The sequence below is a fragment of the Lemur catta genome, chromosome 1 (assembly GCF_020740605.2).
Source record: "Lemur catta isolate mLemCat1 chromosome 1, mLemCat1.pri, whole genome shotgun sequence".
NCBI classification, from domain to species: domain Eukaryota; kingdom Metazoa; phylum Chordata; class Mammalia; order Primates; family Lemuridae; genus Lemur; species Lemur catta.
Window position 1 is genome coordinate 209,830,293 of NC_059128.1, and position 21,173 is coordinate 209,851,465.

Sequence of the window (21,173 nt, forward strand, 5' to 3'; positions counted from 1 at the left end):
GGAACCTTGTAAGGGTACAATGTAGACAAAGTACCAGGCCAGTTTTTCCAAGGGCTTTATTGGCTTCTTAAAGTTAAGCTTAGTTCCTTAAACTGGTCTGGTTATATCTGAAAATATGACATCCCAGTCAAAGCCTTGGTAATATAACCTGTGTTTCCGACTGTCCTGCTACAAAGAAAACAAATTCTCATTGAACTTATACAAATACCTATATTGCCATAGAATAAGAATACTCACAAAATGTTTCCAAATTTTGGAAGGATCAGGTAGATAGAAGGGTAAATGTTTCCATTTTGCTCACAAAAGTGTACTTTACCAAATTACTGTGAAACTTTGATTACCCATACATACACAAAAAAGAGTTTTGTTTTTTTTTTAACTCTGCAAACTAAAAAGTAAAAAGAATCAGCAAGGTTTCAAACAAGTCATTAAAAACTCATTTCAATCCCATGTAATTAATTCTTGTTTTGCTTGATGTTGGGTCAGAGCAATTTTATGAGCCCACTTGTGTTTTGGAAATTTTTGCCCATTCTAGTGGTATAGTCTCAAAATTGTCATGGACCTGTATTCAAGAGTACTTGTTGTAGTCTTTTCCATGAACCTCCTTAAAGATGCAACACTTGAGAGTTTGCAAAGAGCTTTCAAGGGGGAAAAAAGCATCAAAATTAAATAACTGTGGACAAGATTTAAAATGGCCATGGTTAAAGACCCAATTGTCAAGGAAATTTGGTTATTTTATGTGGCCTGTAACAATTTAACATAATAACCCAAAATATGACTGATAACATATACCAAGACATATCAGATTTCTAGGAATCTCATATAATTTTAGAACATGTATTAATAATATATCCTTACAAATATAACCCAAAGAAGGTGAAACATCATTTCTTTTTTTTCTTTTGGTTTTTTTTAGACAGGGTCTCGCTGTGTTACCTGGGCTGGAGTGCAGTGACATGATCACAGCTCACTGCAGCTTTGAACTCCTGGCCTCAGGTGGTCCTCCTGCCTCAGCCTTGCAAGTAGTCAGGAGTACAGGCATGCACCATCACATCTGGCAAATTTTTTAAATTTTTTGTAGTGACAGGGTCTCACTATGTTGCCCACGCTGGTCTTGAACTCCTAGTCTCAAGTGATCCTTCCACCTTGGCCTTCCAAAGTGCTGAGATTAGAGGCATGAACCACCATGCCCAGCCTAAACATCATTTCTATTTGAGAGGGTTTCCCGTATAATTTAACATATCAAATAAACTGGTTTATTGTGTCTCTTTTTGGATGTTTCAGGGACCTCTGGAACATCCCAAAGTTAGTTTGAGGTTAAAAAGAGTTAATTTTAGAATTTGAAATTTGATTTTGGGAAGCCTGGCAAATAAAACAGTTGATCAAAATAGGATAACAATTCACTGTAAAATAATGGTAATCATTTAGCCAAAGTGATAATTAAAAGCATAATGGAGACTCACATATGCAGTTAATTTGCATAAGGTTATATCTAGTAAGTGGTAGCGCCTGTGATTGAACTCGATAGTCTGATTCCATAGTACAAGCTCTGAATTGCTGTGCTGAACTGCTTCCCCATCTATTCTATTAAAGTCAGCTTTATAGAAATTGTTCTTAATCAAGCTTCATAGAAATTCTAGCCAACTCAATAAGCCTAGAAAAAGGAACACAGTAAAAATATTGAAAGGAAAAGATCAAGCTCTTGTTTACAGACACTGATTTATTAGATGGTCCTGTTGTGCCGTAAAACGTAATGGGCTAAACAGCAATTCAAGTAGCTTTAGCACACTCATTGCCTTGATCCTCTTCCCTTATTTCCTCCTGTTTCCAAGTGAAAGTGTGTGTGTGTGTGTGTGTGTGTGTGTGTGTTTACACACACTGATATTTTATTAATCTTTTTCTTCAAGGCTTAAGTTTGTGTATGTGTGTGTGTTTTCCTTTCCTATTGTGATGACATAAAGGATATTCTTCTATATAAGTTTTATAGTTTAGCTTCTTACATTTAGGCTTTTAATCCTTCGGGAATTTATAGACTGATCAAGAGAGGGATTTATATCCTTTTTTCCACATGATGGCTAATGGTCCATGTGACATTTTATTATTCTTTTCTCACTGATTTTTTTTTTATTTCAGCTTATTATGGGGGTACAAAAGTTCAGGTTATATATATTGCCCATGTCCCTCCCATCCCTCGGAGTCAGAGCTTCAAGCGTGTCCATTCCCCAGACAGTGTGCCTGGCACTCACCATGTAGTCATACCTCCATCCCCTCCCCCCACCCCCACCTCCCCGAGTCAGCACCTTCAAGCATGACCATTCCCCAGACGGTGCGCAACGCACTCATCATATAGCCATGCACCCATCCCACCCCCCGCCTCAGTCTAATATCCAGTTGATATCATTCCTCAATGTGCATTTAGGTGATGATCAGGGAAACCAGTTTTCTGGTGAGTACATGTGATGCTTGTTTTTCCATTCTTGGGATACTTCACTTAATATAATGGGTTCCAACTCTCTCCAGGAGAACCAAAGAGATGTCGTATCACCGTTATTTCTTATAGCTGAGTAATACTCCATGGTATACTGCTACATACCAGCCTCCCAGATGTACATGGATCTGTTTGTGGGTTCTGTTCTGTTCCTTTGGTTGTCTTTCTGTATACTTGTACTATATATTTTAATTAATACAGTTTTCAGTAGGCTTATTATTAGGAAAAAGACTTCTCCCTCCTTATTCTTTTTCTTTCAAATGTTTTATCTACTTTTGGCCTCTTATTATTCCACATCAATTCAGAGATCACATTGTAAAATTCCTTTAAAAGAATCAAACCCTCTGGAATTTTGATTAAAAAATATATTGAATTTATAGACCACTTCAGGGAGAAATGACATCTCTGTGGTATTGATTCTTCTCATTCAGGAGTATGATTGCCTTTTTAAAATCCCTTTTATGCTCTTGGTATATATGGCTTCTGCACATATTAAATTTGTTCACAGATACTATATAGTTTTGTTAACATTATGCAAGGAGATTTTTTGAGATAGCGTATATTTTATTGATAGGTGCTGCTGTATTAGAATGTTAGTAATTTTTGTACATTGTTTTGTATGTAGCAATCAGGCTGAATTCATTTTTAGTTCAAATAGTTTGTAGAGTTTTTTTTTTTTTTTAAGAGAATCTCACTCTGTTACCCAAACTGGAGTGCAGTGGCATGATCATAGCTCACTGCAGCCTCAAACTCCTGGGCTCAAGCAATCCTTATGCCTCAGCCTCCCAAGTAGCTGGGACTAGAGGCACATGTCACCATGCCTAGCTAATTATTTAATCTTTCGTAGAGACAGGGTCCTGCTATATTGCCCAGTCTGGTCTTGGTCCCTTGACCTCAAATGATCTTTCTGCCTTAACCTCCCAAAGTGATAGGATTACAGAAGTGAGCCATCCCACCTGGCCAGTTTCAAGATTTTTTATGACAATAATGTTTTCTGATAGTAATGGCAGGGATTTCTTTCATTCCAATCTTACAGTTTTGCCTTTCTTTTAACAGATGGCTAGGAGCTCTAGGATATTGTTAAATAAAAGCATTGATAGTGTGCCTTCTAACTTGTTCCTAATTTAAAAGAGAACATATCTAATATTTTACATTAAATATGGCATTTATTATAGGATTTTGATAGATAACTTTTATTAAGTTGAGAAATTCTAGCCTCAGTTTGGGTAACAATGTTTTGTTTTGTTTTTGTCATGAATGGGTGCTTCATTTTTATCAAATGCTTTTCCTGCATTTATTGCTATTTTCACTTGTTCTTCTCCTTTGATCTGTTAAACTGTTAATGTGCTATTTGTGCTTTTTCTTCTAAGAAAGTTTTTTTCTGCTATATTAATCTTTTCAAAAAAGCTACATTAGAGTTTGTTAAACCTCTGTTGTTTGCTTTCTGTCATCTGTACTTTTTTCCTTTCTTTTATCTTCTTAGTTTAACTGATATTTCTTTTTTACTAATTAGAAATTTGTAGCCTGTTATTTTTTATTAAGATCCCACAAGTTGATATGTAGTGTTTTCATTGTCATTTTGTTCTAAATATTTGTGTATGATTACACATGATAAGTTTCTAGTTTATCATTACTATTCATGTATATGTGTTAGCTTTTCTCCAGTGGATATACCTCATTCAGGTGTATAACAATTTTTTAAAATAAATAAGTGCAAAAAATGAATTTGTTCCAATTAGAAATACCATATAAGCCACTATAAGACCAGAAAATCAAGTATTTATGTATGATATTGTAAAGTACGAATTCATTATTTATTATCATGTGGTTTTTCATCCCCAATGGGATTGTTCCACCCACAAACAAGATTCGTGAACAAAAATGTTTATCTTTTCTTTTTTTCTCCTAGATTACTCAGAAGTATCAACTTCATGAAGTCACTGCTTATCTATTAGAAAAGAAAGGAGATATTCATGGTGCCTTTTTAATAATGTTAGAGGTAACATTTTACTACATTTGCCTTGTCATATTTCTGTCTGTTCCTCTAGCCATTCATCAATCCATCTTAATTTTTATGTTTCAAAGTTAGTTGCAGACAGTAATACATTTTACCTCTGAATATTTTTATCATGCTTATCATTGACTAGAGTTCAGTATTTCTTTGTGATACTTTTTTTTAAAGGTAAAATTTACGTATAGTAAAAAGCACATGTTTTCAGTGTACCATTTGATGAGTTTTTAACAAATGTATACATCTGTGTAACCCAGGTCCCAAGCAAGGTAGGGATCATTACCTTCACCTCAGAAAGTTCCCTCCTGCTCTTTCTCAGCCAGCCCTGGCTCCCAACTCCCCACCCTCCCAGAGAAAGCCACTCTTCTGACTTTTTCACTATCTAATAGGTATTCTTTTGTGTAGTTCTTCTTTCACTGAGCAAAATGCTTTTGAGATTTATCTCTGTTACTACATTTATCAGTAGTTTTATCCTTTTATTGCTGAATAGTATTTAATTGTGTGAATATACGGTGGATTGCTTATCCACTTTCCTGTTGATGGACATCTGGGCTGTTTATAGTTTTTGGCTATTATGAATAAAGCTGCTGTGATCACTCTTACACAGGCCTTTTTGTACGCAAATGTTTTCATTTCCTTGAGTAAATATCAAGGAATGGAATTGCTGAGTCATAGGATAATTTTATAAGAAATTGTCAGACCTCTTTCCAAAGTGATTGTGCCATTTTACACTCCACCAATAATGTATAAGAGTTTTGCTTGCTCTGCATTCTCACCAATACTTTCTGTTCAATAAATTTAAAAAAAAATTTTTTTTCCATCTAAAAAAATTATTGTAAAATAAACAGCGTAAAGATTACCATATTAACCATTTTAAAGTATATAGTTCAGTGACATTAGCTATAGTCACATTGTTATATAATCCTCACCGCCATCCATCTCCAGAACATTTTCAACCTTCCATTCTGAAACTCTGTACCCATTAAACAATTACTCCCCTTTCTGTGACCCACCCCCGATCCCTGGAAACCACCATTCTGCTTTCTTTCTTTCTTTCTTTCTTTCTTTCTTTCTTTCTTTCTTTTTTTTTCGTTTCAGCATATTACGGGGGTATAAATGTTTAGGTTCCATATATTGCCTTTGCCCCACCCGAGTCAGAGCGTCAAGCATGTCCATCTCCCAGACGTGCGCACCACACCCATTAGGTGTAAATATACCCATCCCCTCTTCCCCCCTCCTACCTGCCCGACACCTGATGAATGTTATTACTATATGTGCATGTAAGTGTTTATCAGTTAATACCAATTTGATGGTGAGTACATGTGGTGCTTGTTTTTCCATTCTTGTGATTCTTAGTAGAAGGAGCTCCAGCTCTATACCATTCTGTTTTCTGATTCTATGAATTTATTAATAGCTACTCCATGTGCCTTATATAAAGTGGAATCAAACAGTATTTGTCTTTTTGTGTCTGCCTTATTTTACTTAGCATGTCTTCAAGGTTCATCCATGTTGTAGCACATCTTAGAATTTTTTTCCTTTTTAATGCTGAATTTTATTCAATTATATGTATACAACCCATTTTATTTGCCCATTCATCCTTCAGTAGTCAGTTGGGTGGCTTCCACCCCATTGTGGATAATGCTCCCATGAACATGGTTGTACAAATATCTTTTTGAGTCTCTGCTTTTATTTCTTTTGGGTATATACCCAGAAGTAGAATTGCTGGATCAAAGAGTAATTCTATTTTTAATTTTTTGAGGAACTGCCATACTATTTTCCATAGCAGCTATGCCATTTTACATTCCCAGCAGTAATATGCAAGGGTTCCAATTTCTCCACATTCTTGCCAACACTTATTTTCTGAGTTTTGTTTTTGGTTTCGATAGTAGTCATCCTGATGGCTGTGACATGGTATATCAGGTTTTTTTTTTTTAATATTGCCATTTTGTTAGGAAGAGATTAGGGATATCTGTATCAAAAAAATGTTCTATATTGGGTTCTAGTTTCTTTCTAGCCATGTGATTCTAAAATAGGGCAGGAAGAATAATCACTAGAGGCTTCATGTAGGCTCTTAATCTCTTTTAATCTATAAATTACCCCTGCATCTCTTTTTTTCCTTGTAATTTATTTGTTGAAGGTACCATAGACCTAGTTATAAAGAATAAGTAAAAGTATTCCTGGTATAGATGAGAGAAGGAAAAGCAGGAGAGCCTCCTAGAAGTGGGACCATCATTCCATAGGCTTGGGAATATACAGAAGTACGGACTACTGGGGGGGCACCAGCAGCTTTACCAGGGCTCAGCTGTGCAATATATGGGCAGGTGAGGCTAGAAATAGGATACGAGCAGATTTGGACAGATTTTGCAGGGCACATTAAAGAATTGTGACTTGCCCTCTTGTCACATGGGATCAACTAAAGGTTTTTAAGCAAAGAACTAACTTGATGTTGTTTGTTTCATAAAGACTGCTCTGGTCACTGGGAGGATGGGGACAGGATGTAGAGAAGGGAGAGGTAAAACTGAAAGCAGAGAAACTTGGGAGACCATTGCAATGGTCCAAGTGTGAGTCGATGAGGGCTTGAACTGGGTGTGGCAGTGGTGATAAAGAGAGAAGGGCAGTAGATTAGAGAAGTTATCGATTATTTACATATGGTATGAGGTGAGTGAGAGAGAGTAGTTGACGATTTAGGCTTATAAGCTTATTTATAGCTTATTAGCTAAAAATCTGTGATTTAAAATTCTATGATGTTTAGCCTATAAGGATCCCCAAGAAAAGAAATAAATTTTGGGTAGAAGGTATATATTAGGGTCAGCTTCAATGTATATTAAGAAGGAATTGGAATATCAGTTAAGGGTGTCTAAGGATCTAGAATTTAGTAAAACAGTAAACATTACAACTGAATATTTAGGAGACATAACACCCAAGCCTGTACCCTACTCTATGGTGATAGGTTTGTCATCTTCATTTTATTCCCACCTGCCTAACCCACCCACTTTTCTCACAATTCAGTGTGAGTTTTATTGCCTTATTCAAGCTATTCAGGGGTGGGGAACCTGTAGCCTTAAGGCCACATGTGGCCTTATCCTTAAGTGCAGCCTTTTGAAATTTGGATTCAGTCAAAAGGCTGCATTTAAGGATCTGAAAGGCCACAGGTTCCGCTAAATCCTAATCCTCATTACTATGCCTAAAGATTGTCAATGATGATTGTGTGGCAGTATAACAGAAGCAGAAGTGGGGCAGAATACGTGGTACTTGGTCTTTGGGTCCCTTCCCATACAGCTAATTATACTTTCTGTATACACAAGGGTATACTTCTGAATGACAGTAAGGGACCAATCTTAATAACCTTGTGTGTTTTGGGAGTTTACCTTTAAAATATGTTAATTCAAATATTTGATGGGGCCCAGTGTGGTGGCTCATGCCTGTAATCCCAACAGTTTGGGAGGCTGAGTCGGGAAGATTGCTTGAGGCCAGGAGTTCAAGACTAGCCTTGGCAATATAGCAAGAACCTGTCTCTACCCAAAAAAAAAAAAAAAAAAAAAAAATATATATATATATATATATATATGTGTGTGTATGTGTGTGTGTGTGTGTGTGTGTGTGTGTTTGGTGGGTAGAAATATAAAGTGTTCCTTTTAACTCCTATATTCTTTTTATCTCCTTAGCGACTACAGAGCAAACTTCAAGAGATAACACATCAAGGTGAAAGTAAGTTCTTGAGTGTAGTTGATCATTTTTTCCTCCATTAACCCCATGTTTTAAAATATGTTATTTAATAAGCTGCATTTATTAATACATTGGCATTTCTCCATAATTACTGCTTATCTACTTCAACATGGATCCAAATTCTAGTTAGTTTTCAACAGTTCATAGCAAAAAATGATATAAAGCATTGTGGCTTTGTGATGCTATTTGTCAATGGAGTAAAATATACAGAAAATTAGGTACTGTTCATCAATTATGTTTTTGGTTATATTTTTGTACTTATGGTTTGGTTATGTTTAAATGAGGTACATAACTAACATCCTAAAAATTATTTTAATGTGCCAAACGGCAAATCAGCCAATGTTTCTATACTGAATTTATGTAATTTTAACCCAAAGCAGTAAAACTTGACACTTTAGAATCTTGAGTGGCTTTGTCACAGATACAAAATTTCCATCATATTCCTTGACATTATTTATTTTTAAAAATTGTGGCAAAATATACATAACATAAAATTTGCCATTTTGACTATTTTTTACAGTTCAGTGGCATTAAATGTATTTATATTATTGTGCAACCATCACCAACAACCACCTCCAAATTTTTCCATCTCCCCAAACTGAAAATCTATACCCATTAAGCAACAATTCACCCATTTCCCCTCTCCCTTAGGCTCCTGGCTACTACCATTCTACTTTCCACCATTCTTTTTCTGAATTTGATTACCCTAAGTATCTCATATGAATGCAGTCATACAGCATTTGTCCTTTTGTGACTGGCCTATTTCACTTAGTGTAAGGTTCATAAATATTCTAGCATGTGTCAGAATTTCCTTCCTTTTTAAGGCTGAGTAATACTCCATCGTATGTATATACCACATTTTGTTCATTCATCTTTTGATGGTTGCTTAGGTTGCTTCTGCCATTTGGCTATTATGAATAATGCTACGAACATGGCTGTACAATATCTCTTCCAAACTGAGCTTTCAATTCTTTTGGGAATATAGCCAGAAGTGGGATTGCTGGATCAAGTCATAATTCTATTTTTAGTTTTTTGAGGAACTGCTGTACTGTTTTCTCTAGTGGCTGCATCATTTTACATTTCCACCAGTAGTGCACAAGGATTCCAATTTCTCCACATCCTTGCCAACGTTTACTTTCTAGTTTTTTTGATAGTAGCGATCCTAATAGGTGTGAGATGGTATCTATTATAATTGTGGATTTGATTTGCATTTCTCTAATGATGAGTCATGTTGAGCATCTTCGTGTGTTTTTTGGCTATTTGTTTATCTTCTTTGGAGAAATGTCTATTCAAGTCCTTCACTCATTTTTTAATCACATGGTTTATTTTCATATTCCTTGACATTTTCAAAATAGCCCTCTCAAAAGATCAGGGAATTACTTGACAGGTGATTTTTATTTTTAGATTATCCTACCTCTTTAACACACAACACATTTCTTGGACCTATTCGTCCATACATTTCCCTAATATACCTTTACCCTAATTCTCTATAGATTAATTATCTATATTTTTTGGTGGTTATGTCCTAGATGATAGGGTCTCTGTGATATCCCGATCATCTGGTATTATACTAAATCTTCTTAGAACCTCAGTAAACACTTGATTGACTTTTCTATAGTGATAGTCCAGATAGACACTTAATTATTATTTTTATACTATCAGTATGTGTTCAATCAATTTGGTTATGTTAGGTTTGTTGTGTTGTATGTCATTTTTCTTTTTGAATTTAGTGTTATGGAACAACTTTTGCAGACAATAAATATATGAAAGATTGATGGAGAATTTTTAAGAAGCGTATTTCCCCAAAATCGCTACAAAGATTCATAGGTGGTATGTCTAGAGATGCCACTGTTTTGAATTCCAATGAAGATGAATTTTCCAGTAATAGTGTCCTGTCTGAAATCTACTTTGAGATTCAGTTTTGGCAGCGTGCTTAAGAATTTTTGGAGGATTTGCTAATAGTAAGACATTGTGTTTGGTTCCTGTGGGCTATACACAGACTACTAAAACAGGTCTGCCCCTGCCAAAAAAAAAACCAAACAAAACTACAGTCTCATGAAGGAGACAGATATGTAAATAAAAATTTCTAATACAAGTGGAATGGAATGTTATGAAAACTACAGTGAGAATGGAAAAGGAGTGTGGAAATTAGGGAACTATTTGTAACCCATGAATCAAAAAGAGTTTTGTGGAAGACTTGACCTATGAAGAAAGACTGGAAGGATGAAAAGAGTTTGATAGACAAAAGCAGGGAAAGGACCTTCTAGGCTGAGGAGAACTTGGAAGTGCCTGTCTAGTAACCTCAGGCAGTGAGAAATAATCTGGCGACAGCAGCGCACAGACAGTGAGAAGAGCCTAAATCTTTACTGTTTTCTTAGTGTCGGAGGCTTACTTACATTCTATTTTTAAGAATTAGGAATTTTTAATGGTTTTTGTGGTAGGGAGTGATCTGGAGGTCAAAAGTTCAATTAAGAGTCTGTTGCAGTAGCTCAGATGAGATGATTAAGAGCTCCACCAGGGTAGAAGTTGTGGGTATATGTGAGTACAGAAGTAGAATCAACTAAAATGTGCAGCTTATTTGAATGTGTGGGGTGAAAGAGAGGGAAGCATCAAAGATGATTTATAAATTGGTTGACTTAAAGATGATGGCTCCAATAACTAAGTTTGAAAATGTGGGGGGAGAGCAAATTCGAAATTAGAAAAATAAGTTGGGTTTTGCACATATAAAGTTCAAGATACTTGCAGGACATCCAAGTGGAAATAAATGTCTTAGGTTCCTTAGAAAATCCAACCTGCAGGCTTTGAACACAATAAAGGCTGAAGGTGTATGTTTGTAGGTTATTAACAAAGACATGAATCATCGTCAAAACCACAGAAATGTCTGGAATCATTAAAAAAATGAAAAGAGAAAAGGGCCTCAGGTAGTATCTTGAGGAAATACCTACATTTAAGAAATAGGCAGAGGAAGAGATAGTACAGCGAGAAAGGTGAAGGATAATCTCTCTACTAACTAATCCACAGACAGATGATTTGGGATTTTTTCATAGCTAAAGTGTATTGAAATTCTAAGTATGATGTGCTTTATATGTACTATGAATGTCAAACATTTATATGGGAAACTCCTATTGCATAGAATGATTTGTTTTTTAATCTACTAAACCTTGGTATCAGATTTTATGGATGGTTGTATAATAGAAAACTAAGATGATGCAAATTTAAAAAGGAGTTTAATTTCTCACAGAAACTCTGAGAGTATCATTAATATATCCTTAAGTGATGTTTATACTTTTTCTGAATCTAGATACCAAAGAGGATCCCTCACTTAAGGATGTTGAAGATACTATGGTAGAGACAATTGCTCTTTGCCAGAGAAATTCACATAATTTGAACCAGCAGCAACGAGAGGTAGGAGAATGACTAGGCATTTAAAAGCCTGTTTTTGTCTGAAACTAGGAATTAATTCCATTTCCATTGCCCTCTCAGCCACCTGAGTTTAATTCAACTGGATTTTAATCACTTTTTAGTGTTCCCAGGAGTATAAGACTCCTGAAGTTATTATGAAGAGCGTGTGGCCTCTTTGTTCTCACCAAAGGCTTTGTATCTTAGATTTGGCTATGCTGCAAAACTTAGGCGTGTGACTACTAGATTTCTCTGTTCTCTTTGGACTGAGATTTTGGGTATTCCATGTAATGGTACCATGGAAATGTCGTCATTTACCATCTCTCCTATTCCCTATGGGTGAAAGTGAGCATGAACAACTGGAGAAAAGCTCTCAAGGGATACAGAGAAAGCTGGAAAAAGGTCAAAGAAGGATATGATATAGTAGTTCTCAGCCTTGGTTGAACATCAGAGTCACCTGGGGAGCTTTGAAAAATCACATTGCTCAGGCTGCAGCACCCCAGATCAATTAAAGTCTCCGGTCTGGGGCTGGGACCTGGTCATGAGTATGTTTTAAAGCTCTATGCATAATTCTAATGTGCAGCCAAGGTTGAACTACTGCTAGAACAGATCCCAGACTGCACAAAGGAAGAAAACAAAACTGAAGGAGGTGTAGTTGAGCACCCAGTACAGATGGGAGTTACAGCAGTGAAGCAGAAACCAAGGGGCGAGATGTTATTTGACAGTTAAATTTTGTAGGTGTTTCAGAAAGTTAGGGTATATCATGATGTGGATTAACACCTCTGTGCCTGCCCCTCCTGGGCTTGGGCCACTGACTTGACATTGCCTGACCACTTTTCACTGTCCAGGTGTTTGAAAGGGGGAACAGGGTTAATTTTTATATATATATATATTTATTTATATATATTTATATATTTTATATATATATATTTAGCTATACATGCTACAATGAAAATAATAAATCTTGGTATATTTTCTGTTCTTATGAGATGGGTAAATTTCTTCTTTAAGTTTTTATCAAGGAATTTTCAAGGTCATAGATTATAAAAACCCTTTAGAATGTAAATTTTGTAAAACAAACTCATTTACATATAGATGTGACTTTTTCTTTATTAAAAAATTTTGTGAAATGATACATGCTTATCATTTTTAAGAATCATGTAATACAGAAAGTTACACAGGAGAATCTTTTTGAAAAATTACAATATATTCATTCCATCACCCCAAAATAGCCATCATTATCATTTGGTGAACATCATTCTAAATATATTTTGTCTGCCTAGGTTTTTGGATCAAATAATGCTTGTTTTTAAAAAATACAGTACTCAGTCTCCTGTAGGAAGCTTATGTAAAACTGAAGAATTTCTTTTGTTGTTGTTGTTGGGTTTTTAAAATAGATAATAAATATGTACATACTTATGGGGTACATATGATATTTCTATACATGCATACAATGGGCAATGATGAAGTCAGAGTATTTAGGATACCTGTCACCTCAAACATTTATCATTTCTTTCTGCTGGGAACATTTCAACTCTTCTCTGCTAGCTGTTTTGAAATATACAATAAATTATTGTTAACTGTAGTCGTCCTACTGTGCTATGAAACATTAAAAGTTATTACTTCTAATTGTATGTTTGTACCCAACCTTTCTTCATCACTCCACCCCAACCCTTTCCAGCCTCTGTTAATCATCATTCTACTCTCTACGTCCATAAGATCAAATGTTTTTAGCTCCCACATATGAGTGAGAACATGCCATAATTGTCTATCACATGTTATAAAATGCAAAGATGCAATATTTGTCTTTCTGTGCCTGGCTTATTTCACATAACATAGTGACCTCCAGTCTTATCCATGTTGCTACAAATGACAGGCTTTCATCCTTTTCTATGACTGCATAGTATTCAGTTGTGTATACATACCATGTTTTTTTTATCCTTTCACCTGTCGATGAACACTTAGATTGATTCCTTATCTGGGGTATTGTGACTAGTGCAGTAAACATGGGGGTACAGGTTTATACTGATTTTCTTTTTTTTTTTTTTTTTTTTTTTTGAGACAAGAGTGTCGCTTTGTTGCCCTGGCTAGAGTGAGTGCCGTGGCGTCAGCCTAGCTCACAGCAACCTCAAACTCCTGGGCTTAAGCGATCCTACTGCCTCAGCCTCCCAAGTAGCTGGGACTACAGGCATGCGCCACCATGCCCGGCTAATTTTTTCTATGTATATTTTAGTTGGCCAGATAACTTCTTTCTGTTTTTAGTAGAGACGGGGTCTCGCTGTTGCTCAGGCTGGTCTTGAACTCCTGACCTCGAGCAATCCACCTGCCTCGGCCTCCCAGAGTGCTAGGATTATAGGCGTGAGCCACCACACCCGGCTATACTGATTCTCTTTCCTGTGCATAAATACCCAGTAGCAGGATTGCTGGATCATTTGGTAGTTCTATTTTTAGTTTCTTGAGGAACCCCCATACTGTTTTCCATAATGACTGTACTAATTTACATTCCTATCAACAAGGAATGGATAGCACAAAGGTTCCCTTTTCTCCACATACTCACCAACACTTATGCCATCTTTTAGATAATAGCCATTCTAACGGGTGTGAGATCATATCTTATTGAGGTTTTGATTTGCATTTCCCTGATGATTAGTGATGTTGAGCATTTTTTTATATACCTATTGGCCATTTGTATGTATTCATTTGAGAAATGCCTATTCATATCTTTTGCCCACTTTTTAATGGGATTATTTGGGGGTTTTTTTGCTGTTGAGTTATTTGCATTCCTTGTATATTCTGGATATTAGTCCTTGTTGGATGAATCATTTGTAAATGTTTTCTTCCATTCTACACATTGTCTCTTCACTGTTTTGGTTGTTTTTACCTTAATATAGTCCCATTTGTTTGTTTTTGTTGTCTGTGTTTTTAAAGTCTTAGCCACAGATCTTTGCCTAGACCAATGTCCTGAAGCATTTCCCCTGTGTTGTATTCCAGTAGTTTTGTAGCTTTGGATCTTATGTTTTTAAGTCTTTAATCCATTTTGAGTTGAGTTTTGTATATTGTGAGAGATAGGGGTTTAGTTTCATTCTTTTGCATATGGGTATCCAGTTTTCCCAGCAGTATTTATTGAAAAGGCTGTCTTCCCATAAGTTCTTGGTGTCTTTGTCAAAAATCAGTTGGCTGTAAATATGTGGATTTATTTCTGGGTTCTCTATTCTGTTTTATTGGTCTATGTGCCTATTTTCCTAACAGTAACACGCTGTTTTCATTACTGTGTCTTTGTAGTGTTATTTTGAAGCTCAGTCGTGTGGTACCTCCAGCTTTGTTCTTTTTGCTTAGCATCACTTTGGCTATTTGGGGTCATTTGTGGTTCCATGTGGGTTTTAGGATTGTTTTTTCTATTTCTATGAAAAAATGTTGTCGGTATTTTGACAAGTATTGCCTTGAATCTGTAGATTGCTTTGGGTAATATGGTTATTTTGACAATATTAATTCTTCTAATCTATGAGCATGAAATGTCTTTCCATTTGTTTTGTGTCCTCTTTAATTTTTTTCCTCAGTGTTGTGTGGTTTTCATTGTAGAGGTCTTTCACCTCCTTGGTTAAATTTATTCCTAGGTATTTTAATTTTTTTATAGCTATTGTAAATGAGATTACTTTCTTGATTTTTACTCAGCTTGTCCTGAGAAAGGCTAGTGATTTTTTTATGTTGATTTTGTATCCTGCAACTTTACTGAATTCGTTTATCAGTTCTAAGAGTTTTTTTAGTGGATTCTTTAGGATTTTCTGTGCATAAAGTCATGTCATTTGCAAAGAAGGACAATTTGACTTCTCTTTTCAATCTAAATGCCTGTTATTTCTTTCTCTTGCCTGATTACTCTGACTAGGCTTTTTAATTGAATAAGAGTGGTAAAGTGGACATCCTTGTCCTATTTCAGTTTTTAGAGGAAAAGCTTTTCCCATTCAGTCTGATGTTGGCTGTGGATTTGTCATATATGGTCTTTATTATGTTATGGTATGTTCCTTCTATGCGTAGTTTGTTGAGAGTTTTTATCATTAAGGGATTTTGAATTTTATCAGATGCTTTTTCCGTGTCTGTTGAGGTGATCATATGGCATTTGTTCTTCATTCTGTTGATGTGGTGTACCACCTTTATTGATTTGCATATCTTAGACTATCCTTGCATCGCTAGGATAAATCCCACTTTATCATGGTGTATCACAACTGATCCTTGAACAATGTGAGAGTTAAGGGTACTAACCCTCCATGCAGTCAAAAATTTGCATGTAACTCTTGACTTCCCAAAAACTTCAGTAACAGCCTATTGTTGACCAGAAGCCTTTCTGAGAACAGAAACAGTCAATTAACACATACTTTATATATTACATGTATTATAATATATACTGTATTAAAGTAAGATAGAGAAAATGTTATTAAGAAAAAAAAACCATAATGAAGAGAAAGTGTATTTATTATTTATTAAGTGGAAGTGGACCATCATAAAAGTATTAATCCTCATCGTCATCACATTGAGTAGGCCAAAGAGGAGGAGGACGAAGGAGGGGTTGGTTTTGCTGTCTCAGGGGTAGCAGAGACAGAAGAAAATCCATGTAAAAGTGGACCCATGCAGTTGAAACCCACATTGTTCAAGGGTTAATTATATCTTTTTGATGTGTTCTTGGATTTGGTTTGCTAATATATTGTTGAGGATTTTTGCATGTATTTTCATCAAGAATATTGGCCTGTAGTTTTCTTTTTGGTTTTGTCCTTATCTGGTTTTGGCATGGTGGTAATGCTGGCTTTGTAAAATAAATTAAGAGGAATTCCATTCTCTTTAATTTTTTGGAATAGTTTGAAAAGAATTGATTTTAGCTCCTCCTTAAAATTTAGTAGAATTCAGCAGTAAAGCCATCTGGTCCTGGGCTTTTCTTTTTCAGGAGACTTTTTCAATTCAATCTCATTGCTCTTTTTTTGTCTATTTAGGTTTTCTGTTTTTTCCTAGTTCATTTGATAGGTTGTCTGTGTCCAAGAATTTTTCATTTCCTCTAGGTATTCCAATTTTTTACTGTTCAGTTGTTCATGATAGTCTCTAATGATCCTTTATATTTCTGTTGTATCAACTGTCTCCTTTTTCAATTCTGATTTTATTTATTTGGGTCTTCTCCCTTTTTTTTCTGGGGTAATCTAACTAGTAGTTTGTCCATTTTGTTGGTTTTTTATAGAAACAGTCTCACTCTGTTGCCCAGGCTAGAGTGCATTAGCCCAATCATAGCTTACTATAACCCTGAACTCCTGGGCTCAAGTAATTCTCCCACCTCAATCTCCCTAGTAGCTAGTGCTACAGGCATACACCACCACACCCGGCTAATTTTTTAATTCTTTGTAGAAATGAGGTCTCACTATGTTTCCCAGGTTGGTCTCAAAGTCCTGGCCTGAAGTGATCCTCCCGCCTCGGTCCCCCAAAGTGCTTGGAATTACAGCTGTGAGCCACCATGCCTATCCTCAATTTTGTTTATCTTTTCAACAAACCAACTTTTAGTTTCTTTGATCCTTTTTATTGGTTTTTTTTTTTTAGTCTCTATTTTGTTTTGTTCTGCTCTAATTTTTGCTATTTCTTTCATTTTACTAATCGTGGGTTTGGTTTATTCTTGGCTGTGTTAGTTCCTTCAGGTGTATCATTAGGTTGTTTATTTGAAATGTTTCTACTTTTTAAATGTACGTGTTGATTGCTATAAAATTCCTTCTTAGCACTGCTCTTGTTGTATCCCATAGTTCTATGTTGTGTTTTCATTTTCATTTGTTTGAAGAAATTTTTAAATTTCCTTTTTAATTTCTTTATTAAGAAATTTAATTTCTTCTAGATGTTTGCAGCAATAGGTTTCTCTCAAGTCATGGGGTTAGGGCATTTGTAAATCATTATCCAACAAGAAAACATGTCTGAAATGTTAAAACGCATTAGCTTGATTAACCTCAATTTCTTATCTCAAGTGAAGATAATACCTACAGTGTAAAGTTATTATGAGATTGATTTTTAAAAAAAATATGTAAGGCCTTTAATACAATGACTAACATAATAGGAATAAATAAATGATAGATCTCTTTGTTTATCTCTTGACATAGTTGATAACATTAATTAAGATAGCATTAACTTCCATTTCTGGTCTATTTTATATTAGGAAATATAAAATAGTGCTCGATATGAAAAAACTTTGGATAACCTTTACTCATTTATCTTGGTTGACATAGCTGAAGAAAATTGGGTGTGGGGTCAGTAACTGTGGGTTTCTTTCTTTCTGTGGCTCATAGGCTTATTTTAGACTTTGTCAGTGATACATTTATACCAGAGTAGATAAGAAGCTAGCAGGAAGCTCATCTCTAGCATCTTTAAACCTACCCTTTCCTGAGACACATAAGATTGCAGTTCCAAGGCTTAGACTTACTTAACTTCGGCTTTCTTATGTTTCCCAAGACTGCATGATAAAGATACCTGTTCTAGCTATGGTCTCTGCTTTTTATTGTCTTTTCCCTTCCCTGTCAAATGCTTCCTTTTTCCTTTTTCTAATTTCCATTGACAAATGTATGTGAGAAGTATGTTTTAACCTTAAAACACTAGGCCAATGTTAGTTATTCTTGAAAATAACAGAACACTTTTTTTTTTCTTTGATTTCCTCTAACATCATAGGCACTCTGGTTTCCATTATTGGAGGCAATGATGGCCCCTCAGAAGCTGTCTAGTTCAGCTGTCCCTCATCTACACTCTGAAGGTAAGTTCCTCAGAACCGAATAACTGAGTCACCTGTATCATAAGTCTAACTTTTATTTGCAAAAACTATAATTATGATATCTTTTCCCAGTATTATATTCTTATCATTTTCCTTAATGAAACCATATTATAGTGTTGATCTCAATCTTTCAGGTTTAATTGTCTCCGTTGTGCCATTTATTTAATTTATCATGAATAATAGTAATCTTAGTAACTTATAATTTATCTTGAATAGCAGTAGTCTCTGCAATTTAACTTTAAAATATCAAATTGTGGCCAGGCACGGTGGCTCATGCCTGTAATCCTAGCACTCTGGGAGGCCGAGGCGGGTGGATTGCTCGAGGTCAGGAGTTCGAGACCAGCCTGAGCAAGAGCGAGATCCCGTCTCTACTAAAAATAGAAAGAAATTATCTGGCCAACTAAAATATATATATAGAAAAAATTAGCCAGGCATGGTGGCGCATGCCTATAGTCCCAGCTACTCGGGAGGCTGAGGCAGTAGGATCGCTTAAGCCCAGGAGTTTGAGGTTGCTGTGAGCTAGGCTGACGCCACGGCACTCACTCTAGCCCGGGCAACAGAGCAAGACTCTGTCTCAAAAAAAAAAAAAAAAAAAATCAAATTGTTCTTGGTTGGCTATGTTTCTAAGAAGCTATATAAATCCGCTATTTTCCCCTGACTTACAGGAAAAACCGAGAAATCTTATTTTAAACTAATCTTAATATTAACATTTTGTTATAACAGCCCTGAAATCTTTGACCATGCAAGTTCTAAACAGCATGGCAGCATTTATTGCCCTTCCATCAATCTTGCAAAGAATCTTACAGGTGAGTTAAAAGGGGAAAAAAATTAAATGTTGATTGATTATTCATAAATAACAGCAAATTGGGCTGATGTTTAAATGGATCTCAAGCTTAATGCAGCTAATTTTTGGCATTAGCTATATATATCTAATTTATGGTCCTCATCCTTGAATCTTTTTGTCAGCCCATTGGTATGAGTTTGCCTGACATAAGCTTGTGACCTTCAGTTGGGGCATGCAACCTTCAGATGTTTGCTGTTACCTTGGGATTCAGATACACAAGTTCCCTATGGGTGTGCCACCTGGGAGAGAATTGCCATTTATTTCCAGCTATTTATGCTTCTTAAAAAAAGATAACCTAAAATATATTTTTAGAAAAATCAGTGAGCATTCTTGGGGAAACAGAAGTTATACTTAGAATCCATTTTGTCTTCCCTCATTTCATACAGTATAGAGACATATCAAAACACAAACAAAAAACCCCCAGCAATATGATGCCATTAGTCTTTATAATTTTCAAATGATTTTTATTCAGTCATGAATGTCCCTATCTCTTTTAAGACTCTCCAAGCTCTACTTCCCATTTTGTATTAAGCCCCTGGGCCTTTACTGATAAAGACTAATGCATCCAGTAGTCTCTGTCATCACATAGTAGTACACCATCCTTTAGAATATATTTTTACACATATTTTCTCATTTGATCTTAGCAACTGTCGTGTTGAATAATTCTTTGCTATGGACTACTTCTCATATCCATCTTAAAACACATTAATTGTAAGATTTTTAATCATATATAAAATAATATCTTCATAAGGCAGAAAATAAATTAGAAGAAATGAAATCCTAAAGCCAAAAGTGGGCTCTCTCTCAGTATATATGTTTTGCTTTTTGTTGAGCTTTAACCATGCATTATGATATGTAAATTATAACAAAAATCTATCTTTCCATTGGCAAAAGCATATGTTTATTAAAATTTTTGTATTGCAAGGCTTTGGAATCCAAAAGTCTTTTGACAGTTGAAAATTTTTTATTCTGAGTTATACTGGCATTCATTTAATTGTTTTCTTATCATTTTCCACTTTCAGTGGTTAACTGCCACTGATCAGGAGGTATGCTATTTCTTAAATTCCTTATTCCCATGTTTGTAATTACCGTAATAACTCTACCTTATATTTGTACAGCACAGATATGATCTCATTCGAATCCCACAATAATCTGTTGTGGTAGGTAGGGCTACTAGAAAAATTTCTGCTGACAAAGGAGAAAACTGAAGTATAGAGAAGTTAAGTGCCTGGCCTGTCATTAGTGGCAGAACCTGGACTACTGCCAAAGTCTCCCATTTCCTAATTTATGTTCTTTTCTGTTACATCATGTAAGCTTTTGTTATTTGTTTCAGTCCCTGGTCTTTTGGGAGTTAATTAATAATTATTAATTATATGTTATCCTGTTTGCTCATTACCTACATAGATAAAAGGCACAGTTCTTTCCCCACAAGAGCTCTTATAAGAGAGACAAAAAATGTTCTGATACGACTATTCATAGTGCTCCATGCAAGTAATAGTGGCCACCTTTAGGATTATCTGCTCTGAACCCATGTAGGGTAATTGCCATGTCTGCATCTCTACACTCAGTCCACATGATAACAGCAGGAGCAGCCATGGGAAAGCATGACCCTGCCTCCTGTCTCCAACCGATTGGCCCTGTTTAGGCCAGTTGCCCACCCTGGGTCAGTGTCCCTTCCAGGAATTTTACCACTGAACTTGAGAAGGATATATAAATCTCTTTTCATGTCTCTGGATTATATCAAGTTCAAATTTCAGCTGACAGTGATTACTTTTCCATTATATGAACTGGAATAATGAAAAAGAATAATCTACAGAGAGAAGGGGAGGAATGAAGCAGACAAACAAAGAGGGGAGCAGGCAAGATGCATAAAGAGGATTCAAGATATACATACCAGGAAAGAAGACAATGTGGAGAGAAAATTCTG

General features: G+C 35.6%; 1 protein-coding gene across 6 annotated transcripts in view; it reads left to right on the top strand.

Moving 5' to 3' along the window:
* The window catches only part of VPS8 (VPS8 subunit of CORVET complex), a 215,938-nt gene that overhangs the window by 137,633 nt on the left and 57,132 nt on the right, over positions 1–21,173 (top strand). For all 6 annotated transcript variants that reach the window (XM_045539842.1, XM_045539848.1, XM_045539843.1 and 3 more), the window contains 5 exons: positions 4,398–4,487; positions 8,165–8,207; positions 11,527–11,630; positions 18,303–18,384; positions 19,126–19,208. In XM_045539842.1, coding sequence (XP_045395798.1) covers positions 4,398–4,487; positions 8,165–8,207; positions 11,527–11,630; positions 18,303–18,384; positions 19,126–19,208 — 402 coding nt within the window. The remainder of the gene's footprint in view (positions 1–4,397; positions 4,488–8,164; positions 8,208–11,526; positions 11,631–18,302; positions 18,385–19,125; positions 19,209–21,173) is intronic.